A 13,103-nucleotide genomic window follows, 5' to 3' on the forward strand; every position below is an offset into this window, starting at 1 on the left:
TTCCTGATGAAGCTGATGCCTAGCTCAAGCAGTGCACCGAGGGTTCTTGACATGTCAGATGAACGCAGGAAGCATGTCGGTTCTTCATCACTCGGCAGGTGGTTAGGCTAAGGACAAAGAGAAAAATGAAATCAAGGTGAACATGAAAGTCATGTGAACATAGTGACAGACGAGCCTCTGATGACTTTACCAGATCAAAAAGCTTTGTTAATGATAACGTGGGACCTTTAAAAACCTAAATCGACATTTACACATGGACACATGGACAAGAGTAAATTATCTGCATAACAACTCACCCTGCTCGGAAAAGACCAAGTGGTAGACCGATTTTCTGTGAATGTGGCCCTAACAGTGTGAATGTTACTTAATATCTGAAAATAATTCAATATTACATAAGCATAAGATTGAGAGAGAGAGAGAACGGTACTGCTAGTACAAGAACGGTAGGTGTCAGCACTATCTAATAGTTCTGACACCTAACCAATGTATGATTGGGTTGAGTATAAATACCAAATATTGATTATTATACTATCTCTTCCTCAACTGATCACAGAGTAATAGCACATCTATCACAGCAAACTTGTTTAAGGTTCAAATATATTTAAATCACTATTGCACACTAACCTTGCTACCATCAAATAAGCACAATCTCACATGTCTGCTGGTAACATCGAGATTTTGAGCTGAAAATATTGTATGCAATAATTAACTAGCTAGTCAGCTAAAATCAAGTGGATTGATTATAGCAAAGAGAATGAAAGTCAATGATTGGATGCCAGCTAAACACTTACATGCAAGTCCTTCATTCAGAAACCTTTCAGTCATGACCGATAGGTTTTGTTACTTCATTAAAATAAGAGCATGAAATGCTGCATATACTGATAAGTGAAGTAAAATGTCATACTTTAATTTTTTTAAATGTAAGTTTCAGAGAAGCTACCGCTGTGGTTACCTCTACCGATGAATGGAATGCGTCGACAGCTAACAATTGTTATCATCCTCAGCAACCGTAGCGCCCTCTGTCTTATCTGGTAAATTAACAATTAAAACGTGAGAAACTGTAGACTGAGCTATAACTATGAAGCATTCATGATCATGTTTGTGTGAGCACGTTAGATAGTGTTAAATTGTGTATTAGCTTTAGTATGCTAACTATAAATAGACTAGCAGTATAAAACTGTGTATTATCTAGAGATATATTCATGTTGCTTCTAGTCACTGTATCAGAAACTGATGTCATGAAGAGTTGCTTTATCTTTAGCTATCATTGCCTTTTACTTTTAAGTTATTAGATACATAGTTTTAATAGATTCACTGGGCCTGCAGCAGTAGTGTAACTAGATAACATACCTTGTTACTGTTTTGGTTCCAGAATAAATCCCTGAAACCAGCATGTGATGCACTTAGCTTGGGAACGAGGTACGATGCAACAGTATGCTGCCCCTCTAAACAAAAACAATGATGCATGGTAAAACATGAAGAAATTACATGTACATAAACAATATATACTATTCAAGAACAAATACCCAAACATTTACCATCTATTGTCAATATGTAAATTATATATTGTGTAAATTAAGATGTATTGTCAATTACCATCTATGTAAACTGCAGTGACATAGCGCTTAAATAATCCTGATGTTTGACTTCTCTTACCTGATAGTACTTTACCCAGCATGGAAGGTCTACAGCCAGCAGGGATTGCTCCAAACGCAGACAGCACATCTGTTACACTTGTCTATTCAAGAAACGAGATCACAAGAAACCAATCATTTGCACACGCACGCGCGCGCGCGCGCACGCACGCACGCACGCACGCACGCTCATGCGATTCTACAAGCTGCATCTGACTTCGTCAGATGAGCTAAAAATGCATGCAAGTTAGTGACGTTAAATCAATTATGACTGAATAGATAGTTAATTTGTTCTGGTCAGCAGAAGTTGCAAATTGAGGTGAAAATTAATTTCCTAATAGAATCTAATGGTTTAGAATGGAAGCCAAGGTTAATTTCAGCAATAAATCTTTAATTCACAGGCATAGCATAGAAGCTTCAGAAACTCCTTACGTGGATGATGAAAGCCGATATCAGAAGATGCCATGTGACAATCATAATGCTAAACATTACGTAATTCCTGACATTTTAAGGAGATTGACATTGGTGGCACATTGACAAAGCTGCCACATGCACATATAAAGTAGAGCAACGATAAGTACAATGAAGGGGGCATTGACAACATACTTCTGTAGAGTTGTGGTCGTCAAATCTTGAGCACACTAATGATGCGTTGTGTAATAATGGGTATACAGTCTCCATGTAGACTGTCACAAACAGCTCTCTCATGTGCTCCGCATCTCTCTGTCAAGTAAAACACAATTACTTGTTAAGCCAAGTTTCCATAGCAATGTTTGTTATTCCAGTGGCAAATGTTATTACGGGCATTAGTGCATTCATCTAGTGTGGAAGCATCTAAGTGTTATATTTAACAGTGACTCGATAGAAACCAGCCCTTAAGACATATTTGTTATATTCTCATATTTGCAGATGGAATAATGCCACAAATTGTGTTCAACCCTTGGCTGTGCAGATGGTGCAAATCGGTACCTTCTCTGAACGAGGGGTTGTCTTCACTCTTTCTGCCCAAACAACTTGAAGTGCATCCATAAGATCAGGCACGCCTACCGCAGATGAAAATGTTGACAAGAGAGGCGAGTGTATGAGCTCTGAAACAAATTTTTCATTGTTAATAGAGTGCATTGACACACACGCACACCAACACTGTGACACATACATGTGCATGCTTAAACGCATGCTCATACATTAGTTTGCATTTGCTTTTTCTTGTAATTCTTCCGCCCGTGTATGTCAAGTCTTATACGTCAGGTACGACAGGTGTAAGTCATAGCAGTGATAAAAATAGCAAATTTACTTGTCAGATTTCATTATCTGAATGATGAATATGTAATTCCCTAGATGCATAGTTGTCAAAAGCTAGGTAATTGGAACTATATTTTGCAAATAAGTGAAAAAATTAAACAACTACAAACCTGCACTATCCATTCTGGTCCTGTCACAAAGCAGTGCTTCTGCTAGCAGCTGTCTGTAGAAGGATACAAAGTGCAAATAGCCCAGTGGAGCAACTAGGACATCTGGCAATGTGCTGCAATGAACACGTAATGGGGCTTAGATCAAATCAGTCATAATCAAATAGTTCAATAAAAATATTTAAGATGACAAAAAAGCAAAAAAGCTCTCTGAATGACCTCCCACTCATGAACCCATGCTGAGAGTCTTTAATTAGCTTGTGATGGTTCAGATGGTCTACTATGGCTGCCCTGATGTGGCTTTCTAACACTTTACATATTATAGAGGTTAGACTAACTGGTCTATAATTGCTGGCTAAGCTGCGCTTTCCTTTCTTAAAGATTGGAGTCACATTCGCATTTCTCCAGTCGTCTGGTACCACACCATCATTCATGGAGCTTTCAAATATTTTTGCGATTGGAGTTGCAACTTCTTTCGCTACTTCTCTAATGACATTTGGCACTATGTTGTCTATGCCAGGAGCTTTATTTGGTTTAACATTGGCGAGACTTTTGTGTATTGCATCTTCAGATGGAAGTATTTTGCTGAGTTGCAATGCGTTGTCTTTTGTGAACAGTTGAACTGGTTTGGGTAAATTGATGATGTCTTCGTCTGTGAATACTGAAGTGAAAAAACTGTTCAGTAGTTTAGCTGCTTCTGTGTTGTCTGTTATAGTGTTGCCATCAGAATTTGTGAGAGGACCAACTCTGTCTTTTGTCTTCAGCTTAGATCTAGTGTAGGCATAGAATGATTTAGTGTCATATTTGATATTCTCAGCAAGTTTCTTTTCAAAGCTTTTTTTTGCATGTCTTATCTCTTTGGTAGCTGCGTTAAGTGCTAATTTGTATGCAGTGTAGTCTTCATGGGTTTTGGACTGCTGGTATTTTTTCCAAAGTTTGTGTTTCTTAGTCCTTGCATTAAACGCTTCTTTAGTTATCCATTTTGGTTTATTGTTTGCTCTACTTCTTTTCTTTGGTACAAATTTGTCTACAGCATCATGGAAGATGTTCTTGAATGTTGTCCAATTTTCGTTTGTAGATTTTCCTTCAAAGCACTTGTCCCAGTCCGTGTTTGAAAAGCATGATCTCATTCCTGCATAGTCTGCTTTGTCATAGTCAAAAATTAGTTTATCTTGTACCTCGATTTCAATAGAAGATATCAGGTCCCATTTGACAATTGAATGGTCACTGTTACTAAGCTGTTCGTCTACTGATAGATTTTCTACCATTCCTTCTTCAGTTGAGAGGACCAAGTCTAATATATTGTTCCCTCTGGTGGGTATGTTAACATGTTGTATAAGAAAGCAGTCCCCAATGAGATCTAAGAATACTGCATCAGTGCAGTCTGCTTCCAGTGTATTCCAATTTATTGTGTTGTAATTAAAGTCTCCCATTATTAGTGCTTGTGATTTGCTTGCTTCTCTAAAGTGATTACGTCACGAATTTCTAGTACCATCAAGTAGTATATTTGTGTGTTATTTGTACAAAATAAAATGTATGAAAATACAATTAGTGTTTCTGTTTACTTTTCATGCTTATATACCTTCTTTATATGCCCTAATTTGCCGGTGAAAAACAGAAAACACACACACACACACAGTAGCTGCACATCAACTGCACCCTACATAAAAGATTAGTATAATAATTATATGTCCAGTAATTTCTATAACCACGAACATATCTATCCCCAGGACATGTCGGATTAGAGGCCTTTGGCTATAGTAACAAGGCCATATCAGAATCATTTGAAAATTGGCACTAGGTGGTATTCTGGGCAAGATTTGCTTTCGTTTATTAATTTGCAAAATATCTCCCATCTTTTAGCACAAAGACTGTTGACCCTTATTGCACTGTTTAGACAATCTGATTCTAGTTTGTAGTATTAGCCAAAAATCTGCATAAAAAAGTTACACTGTAGATTCTAAATGCACCTAATTACTCAATAACATGAGATTTTGTATATTTTATCGTCTAAACTAAAACTATATCGTGCCACCTTTAGCACATAGAGAAACCAATGATCAGAAACCACATTAGTCATGCTAACCCTTGTGATTCATCACTGCCATCTAATAGCACTTTGTAAACATTTTGTAATAGCATTTGTGTAAATAGCATTATTGTCGCAACAAATGGCATAGTAGCATTGATACATTCCGAGGATACTAATGTTCAAGCTACCTCTAACAAAATGTTACCAGTGAGCATTAATCTCTCTGAAACAGGAAATAAACAAACTGTTTAATATGTTCTTACTTTTGGAAGAAAATCCATCAATCGAAAAATGTTTCAATTATTAGCACAAATTAGTACCTCGGCAACTGCTTGCTTTATGTTCCTCCATAGCGCTGAACTCTTAGATTGTGGACGATCTTTTGTATCCTCTACTTTGTCTTGGTCAACCACCTTTAGATATTAAACACAAAAAGAAAATTTAATTACCTTTCTAAACTTACTTTTTATATTTAAAGTATAACTTTGGAATTATTGAATTTCACACTACCTAGTATCGACTTTAACAGCTAGCCTTTTAACACTGTTTAATAGAGAGATGGAAAACATTTAATATTTTACATTATGTCATGTCAGATGCACTTTATAAACACAATTTTCCCAGTTTTAAAAGCTAGATATCAAATGATAACTACATAAATGTTCAAATTGTAGGAATATTTATTGCACATATAGCTTCACTTGAGAGAGACTCCTACCTTTAAATATGTACTAGGAACAAGGCCAGTTTCCTGTTTATTATTCTCCATTAACCACCAACCATCATCTCTGAAAATAATGAGACAAATTATTTGTATCTTTCTTGAATAGTTACTTATATAATGAAGTAATATGCATTCTTATATTTATTGGTTGGTACAAAGTCCCATATTTCCATATCACATAACTTTCATAATCACAGGGCTATCACTGGCGTTCGCCACCTTTGCAAAATGTGAGAAATAAATACCAGTGGCGACTATAATTCACGAATGAATTAACTGCTCACAAAATTATGATTGAATAATTAAATCGTAAAATTGCAGTGTTGTATCATAAAATATTTTCGTACACCTATTTTCCCACACCTATCACCTGTTTATGCCTTGCTTAGCACATAATGATAAAGGAAACAGTGGCTATAGTTTTTCAATGGTGGCTAAAAATAACTTTGGTGGCTCAAGTTTTGGCTCAAACTTTAAAACATCCAGGGGAGCCCTGTAATCATGCTGCTTCTATTATGTGGATAACACTGCTCCTGTATTGAAGCCTCTAACTACCTTGCTGTAATTAGTGCTAACACATCCCCGACTTTGATGCTTAGATCCTCTTTCTGCTGGCCCTCGAAATTGGCTACAGCTTCAAACAAATGTACCTGCAACAAAAATATGAACAGGTGAAATTATAACAGGGATGGGAATCTTTGCTGGAGCGACAAGATAGTGCACTGTTGGTTTGCCATTGCATAAACCAAGGGCAATGGAATTAATTCATAGCATATCAAATGCATATACATCCGGTTCTAAAGCCAACTTGGACATGTTTTACAGGAATGGATACTTTACGCATATGCATTTAATGGAGCATGTTACATCCACCTATACAAATTCACACGATACAACCTGTACGTCAAAGAACATGTTCTTACTAACGATTTCTTTCTGTACATAGTTGTTGCATGCATGAACTGCAATGATATGCACTTGCATTAATAGACTGGTGAGATCCATCTGAGTGTTGTTCATCGTCTACTTCTGGCTCTCCCTCCTCTTCCTCTTCTTCTTCATCCTCATCCTGACTTTCCTCTACAGATACGTCCTCGTCACTATCGCCAGAGCTCGCCTCTACAGTTATAAGGAAATTACACGTGATAACTGATCAAATTAACAATCATTTAATAATCAATAATTTTTGTACCTAAATAGCATTTCAGTACTGAATTAGCTTTTAAATTTATATGCTGCACTAAATAACATTATATCATGGCAATACACACTCCTGTACCACATGAAACCCTCTTGTTCCGCTTGTTGTGCTCTTTACATCTGTGGCATTGAATAGCTAGTGAGTGAGACATAATTATGCACCTTTAAAACTCTCCACTTTTTTCCTTCTGATTTACTTTCTCCTTAATCTAATTGCTTTTTAGTTTTACCCTTCTCACTTACATTCATCATTACTTAATCATCCCACAGTTTCCCCCTCGTCGCTTACGTTTATCTTTACCTAATCACTCCTCAGTTTCCCCCTCATCGCTTACGTTTACCTTTACCTAATCCCTCCTCAGTTTCCCCCTCATTAGCTTACCTTCACCATCATCACCTACTTGTCCCTCGGCTTCCCCCTCCTCACTACTCGCCTCAATATCCTCACCATTCGAACTGTCATTCTCATCAAAGCCTTCAGTTGAAGCCTTTCTATAAATGAAAACAAAACATATTCATGGGTGAGGACAGTAACAGTGGTTAATGCTTGTGCATTAAACATGAAATAATTGGCTAGCATTGATTCACCACTAACCTGAAGTATTCATCCTCTACTGGATCTGGTTCCAGTTTCTTAGCAAGAGCATCAATGTTACCCTAAAATACAAAAACGATCAAAAACGGTAAATCGTTAAACATACAGTCTAGCGGCCTAGCCTAAAATGGGTCACCTCATATTTACATTTTTACACACAACTCGTGCAAAATGCATGGGTGAAACTGAATGCATCTGAAACATCTACTGTTAGTACTTACTGCGACATATCCATGACTAAGAGTTTCAGTTCATACTGCCTGATGATATCTTGTTTGCAAAATTTATTTTAATTGTAACGTTGTTAACACTAGTTTTGCAATAAACCTATTATCATCCTACTATTATTATCTATCTAAGAGAAACCACTAAATTGATAAAATGTTCTGTGCACCTTGAGAAATTATCAGAAATTACGAGGTTACCATCGCAATTCCATGCAAAACGCACGAACGACGTGTACTGCATGACGTCCCCAAGCTACTGTCAACAAATCCAGACCTATATGTAATGAGGTGTAAATGCTATTTTTGACCACGCAGCAAATGTAACTACCACTGGCAGATGACAGCTTTAGGAGGGTTCATGCCGATAGATTCTGGCATAATGAATACCGTGAAAATGCTGGTTGTATATTGTATCTGACGTCATCAGTGTTTAAATGGCCATGGTTCATTACACACGTATGCAGGCAATGCATCACTCTCATGCATTGTTATATGGGGAAATAAGCATGTGCAGAGGTAGCACCTATTGTTAACAATCAAATAAGAAGAAAAATTAAAATTAAATAAAATATTGCATAAAACTGTAAAAGCTTGAGTGTATACAGCTAATCATGGGGTAGGAATTCTGTAGTTTCATACCTACCAACAATTTTTCAAAATCTGTGACAAGCACATCTTTCTCCTTCTTTTGGGCTTCCTTCTTTGTTTCTATTTTGGCAGCTTTCTGGATAGTGATCGACACTGTTGTCTTTAGCTTGAGGCAACTTTCATACAGTTTCTTTGCTTTGACTGTTTCATGCCCACCATCTGCTATCACAGATTTCTGATACAGCTGAAAATCATTGCTGAGTGCCAGAAACTGGAAGAAAAAACGTTTATTCTGGTAAATAGAGCTGAACCCCGTGGAAAGCTAGTAAGTGGGCACTTGAATGATGGTATATGATTTGTGCTGTGATATTTAAAAATGAATTAGTCAGTTTTCAATTTTGGCATTCACCAAAATCAAAAATCACCACCTGCTCTCCCTTCCACCTTTTATGAGCTTGTGCAAAATGCTGTTCATGTGGGGAGATTGTGTATTACAGATGAGCATATTATGTACTACAGATCAAGATTGTGTATTATAGATGATGTTACTGGGAATTGTTTGGGCGATAAAGAGTACATAAAAAAACATTTAGATGCCCCATAATGACAGCCAACCACAAGAAGGTCACGAGTACTTCGAGTAGGATTACTATAGAGGTTTCCGGGAATTTTCAAATTACCCACAATGCAATGCCGCCGGCCATGACGGTTCCAGAAACCAGTTCAGGCATGGTACAAGTACATTGAGCAACGCACCTCTGCTCATTTTATTCGCCTATTAAAGTGTCTATTGCGAGAATTTTCCAGTGTTTTCCCCACTTTCATGATACCTACCATTATTGCTTGAGTAACAGCAATTGTCTAAAGTAACGATAAAATGTCTTAGAACCTTCGTATTCACCAAATCCAATGAAATCATACATGATTACAATTTTGCGTTCTGTTTCTGTTTACCATTGCCATCTCTCGAATTTTCTCGCGGTAGCGCGAGACATCTATCACGATGCCGCAATGCATACCACGCACCATAGAAATCAGGTCAGAGTGTGAACACAGACGTTCATACTAGCGTAACAGCAGTGTAGTACTAATGCCACGTAAAGTCTGTTATTAGAGAAGCTTTTGAATTGCCAGTCAGATAGTAACACGGGAATGACAATGACACAAAGTGCTCTGAATTATTGATATAAAAACTCAATAATATTAACCAAACAGAATTGCACGCCCTTTTGTTTTAATTATGTTCGCTTTTGTGGTTCTGAAAGTCCTTGAGAGTATAAAATGGTCTCGGCTAGAATGTTAAGTAGTCAATTCATGAGATCCAAATAAGTACGTGATGGGCACAAGTTGTGGTCCTCGCTCCATTCTCGTACGGGTGTCGATTCCCAATGCACGAAATTTTCTTGAGATATAGCGTGCTTTGGCTACGTTGTCTAGTGAATAAAAGTACTTGTCCATACTACATACACTTCAGACAGTTGGCAAATGTGCATACCCCAGATGTTATAAAACGCTGCATTTGATAGCTATATGCAGTAAAATCGGTGAAATTTCTGAACTCTCGCGATGTAAACAAACTCAAGTCCATGAACATATGTGCTGCGTGCAATCTCGCGACGCTAATAACCCTGCATGCAAAGCCCTGCAAAACCGGACCTGTTTAATCTCATTGAACTCTAGCAGACTAGCACCCCAACCCACGCTGATAAACCTGCCTGCAACACCCTGTAAAACCGGGTCTGCACAATCATATCGAACTCTAGCACCCCAACACGCGCTGGTAAACCTGTCTGCAAAACCGGGATCCACTTACTGCTAATATAGATTACTATATTAACACTATCATATGTACAATTTATCGATGTAAAATCGCTAGATTGCGCATATCGGTAACACGTGTTCGCAATTCTGACTACCAGTATGGCCGGCGGCACGGGATTGTAGGTAATATTGCTATTTTTATTGCAAGTCGCGGAACATGCGTCTAAACAGAGGAATTGCTCCGACCTGTGATTGGAGAATAAAAATAAACCCCGCTCACTCCCGCCGCATACGCTATTATGCTATGACCGGTAGGAACGTGTACTAACTATCATATGGAGCGAACGATTTGAGTTACATTTCTATAAATTCTAGCTATTATAGACACATGTCTTAGCCTTAATCTCTGTGAATTTTGAGTCTATTGAAGTGCGATTAGTCTAATTAATTAGCAAATATGCACGCGCGGTATCGCTCATAGGCTAATAATATACGCGCGGCTATATGGCCGGTAGGAACGTGTTCTAACTATCATATGGCGCGAACGATTTGAGTTACATTTCTATAAATTCTAGCTATTATAGACACATGTCTTACCCTTAATCTCTGCGAATGTTGAGTCTATGGAAGCACGATTAGTCTAATTAATTAGCAAATATTCACGCGCAGTATCGCTCATAGGCAAGCCCCTCCCTACGTTGCGCAAACCGGGCGAGCCCGCCCCGTTTGGGAAAACTCCCCCCCCCGTTTCAATCGTTGCGCCACGTTTAAATTACCTCCGCCCCAATTAAATTCCACCACAATAAAAGTTAGACAGCGCGGGAATCGATCGTTTGTTAATGCCGCCATTTTGCGAGCAGTAACCAAAGCACACTTGTGTGCTTCGCTGTGATTGGCTGGCCACCCTCACTGCTAAGCCAATCAGCAGAGAGCTCTTTTAAACAGTTCACACATGCGCATAGTCAAAAACTACATGTGAGGATTGAGGAACAGGCTGAGTGAGTCAGCTTTGGAGGCTGCTGCAATTGCCATAGCTGCTGCTACTGGCAATTGAGGACGTCATGCGCCAAAGTAGGTGGCGCTTTTGCGTTCCCGCAAATTCTTAACATTGTGTTCATCAAAAAATTCGTTTTTCTCATACACCCGAAAACCATTCAACCTGTAAATTTCTTAGTAGTTGTACAAAACATAGTTAATTTGATATATGTAACTATTTTTCATCACTAAAGGAGGCCTTTAAACGTGGCCACATCAGCCAAGTACCTGGGTGTCACACTAACATCAGACCTTTGATGGGACAACCACATCAGCTCAATCTGTAGTAAAGCAAATAGAACTCTATCATTCCTGAGAATGAACCTTAATATTTCCTCAATGGAAGTTAAGTCACTTGCCTATACCTCATTGGTTAGGCCCTCGGTGGAGTACGCCAGCATGGTATGGGATCCATATCAGGCGCAGGACTGCCAACATCTTGAAATGGTCCAAAGACGAGCAGCGAGGTACTTCTCAAACCGCCACCACAACAGGTCGAGTGTTACTGACATGCTTGAAACACTCAACTGGCCGACGCTGGAGTCAAGACGAAGGGTTGCCCGTTTGGCTATGGTGTACAAGCTCGTCAATGGCATGGTCAACTTGGATACCAACAACCGTCTGATACCACCTACTCGAAGCACCAGGAACATGTCAGAGCACTCTTTTCAAATCCCATCGTGCAGATGTGACTACAGGAAAGGCTCCTTCTTTCCCAGGTCTATTACAGAGTGGAACGCCTTACCCACAGAAGTGATGGCAGCCGAGAGTTTGTCATAATAAGTCAGATAAGAGAGTCTCTGATTACTGCCTAAACGACATCAGGGCAGTTTTTTTAAAGTAAAATTTGCTTTTTTGTTTGTTTTTACTTTAGAAAATCAAAGGGAAGGAAAATTTTATTTTAGTCTCAACTAGCACCTCCCGTTGGCAGAATCGTCAGTATGTTGATGGTGGCCAATATAGAGTAGAAGTAGAAGTAGTAGTTGGAGTAGGGAGAAGCTAGTGAAGAATGAGGAAGGGGAGAAGGGAGAAGCTGGTGGAGAAGGAGGAGGGGAGAAGCTGGTGGAGAAGGAGGGGGAGAATGGAGCTGGTGGAGGAGGAGGGGGAGAAGGGAGAAGCTGGTGGAGAATGAGGAAGGGGGGAAGGGAGAAGCTGGTGGAGATGCAACCTGCCCACCCCTCCACTTGGAAATACATTGTCTTTGCTTACTCCCTGGAAATTGCCATAGTATGTTCTATAGCCCTGCGGCAGAGCGGAGGGCTATAGTTCTAGAGCTAGTGATAGTATAACGCTCTTCTTGTTGTTATCATCCAGTGCTACTAGTAAGAGTCTGGGTTTGTCACCCGGGTCTTTTTTAGCCTCCAGTCGAATGGTTTTGGTAATTACTACATCGTTCACTTTTAGTGTTTCCTACTTTTAGTAAGATGTGTTTATTTAGAATTACTCAGGTCAATAATTGATATAGCTCTAGTACTGAGGCGAACAAGGGCTATAGTACTAGAGATATAATTGATACGGCCTGCATGTGCCGGTGGACAGAACAGAACATGAAACTGGAATGGAAGTGTATGAAATTCCTGCGTTGCTCACCTGCTTTTGTAGTGACCCATAATCTTTTCTCGTTTGCTTCAGATTTTGTACCTTTTCAGATGCCATGACCACCAAGTGAGAGGAATACTGCCTATCAAAAACATGTAATGTGGTTTGATTTGTCAAAATAAACAATGCCTTTCTGCCTTTCAATGGATTGTTTTCAGACCACAACTAACAACACGACGCCATCACGGAGACGTTTGTTTTACCCAATTGTTTTGCCCTTAGGAGCAACACGATTGATACATTTTTCATAAAAAGTAACCGTCTTCTGTCATCTTTTGTAACTTTCTCCATATATTATA

At 38.9% G+C, this 13,103-nt stretch overlaps 1 protein-coding gene across 1 annotated transcript in view; it reads right to left on the reverse strand.

Moving 5' to 3' along the window:
- LOC106812428 (nephrocystin-1-like) overlaps positions 1 to 13,008 on the reverse strand; it is a 23,218-nt gene extending 10,210 nt beyond the window's left edge. Inside the window, exons 1-14 of the mRNA XM_014816305.1 lie at positions 12,796 to 13,008; positions 8,465 to 8,680; positions 7,595 to 7,656; positions 7,382 to 7,491; positions 6,782 to 6,918; positions 6,355 to 6,449; positions 5,794 to 5,863; positions 5,396 to 5,488; positions 1,657 to 1,738; positions 1,351 to 1,445; positions 953 to 1,028; positions 625 to 683; positions 297 to 371; positions 1 to 107 (exon numbers count right to left, since the gene is read on the reverse strand). Coding sequence (XP_014671791.1) covers positions 1 to 107; positions 297 to 371; positions 625 to 683; positions 953 to 1,028; positions 1,351 to 1,445; positions 1,657 to 1,738; positions 5,396 to 5,488; positions 5,794 to 5,863; positions 6,355 to 6,449; positions 6,782 to 6,918; positions 7,382 to 7,491; positions 7,595 to 7,656; positions 8,465 to 8,680; positions 12,796 to 12,861 — 1,343 coding nt within the window. The 5' untranslated portion in view covers positions 12,862 to 13,008. The remainder of the gene's footprint in view (positions 108 to 296; positions 372 to 624; positions 684 to 952; positions 1,029 to 1,350; positions 1,446 to 1,656; positions 1,739 to 5,395; positions 5,489 to 5,793; positions 5,864 to 6,354; positions 6,450 to 6,781; positions 6,919 to 7,381; positions 7,492 to 7,594; positions 7,657 to 8,464; positions 8,681 to 12,795) is intronic.
- Positions 13,009 to 13,103: the final 95 nt, after the last annotated feature.

This window comes from Priapulus caudatus, unplaced genomic scaffold, assembly GCF_000485595.1.
Source record: "Priapulus caudatus unplaced genomic scaffold, Priapulus_caudatus-5.0.1 Scaffold647, whole genome shotgun sequence".
Lineage (NCBI taxonomy): Eukaryota > Metazoa > Priapulida > Priapulimorpha > Priapulimorphida > Priapulidae > Priapulus > Priapulus caudatus.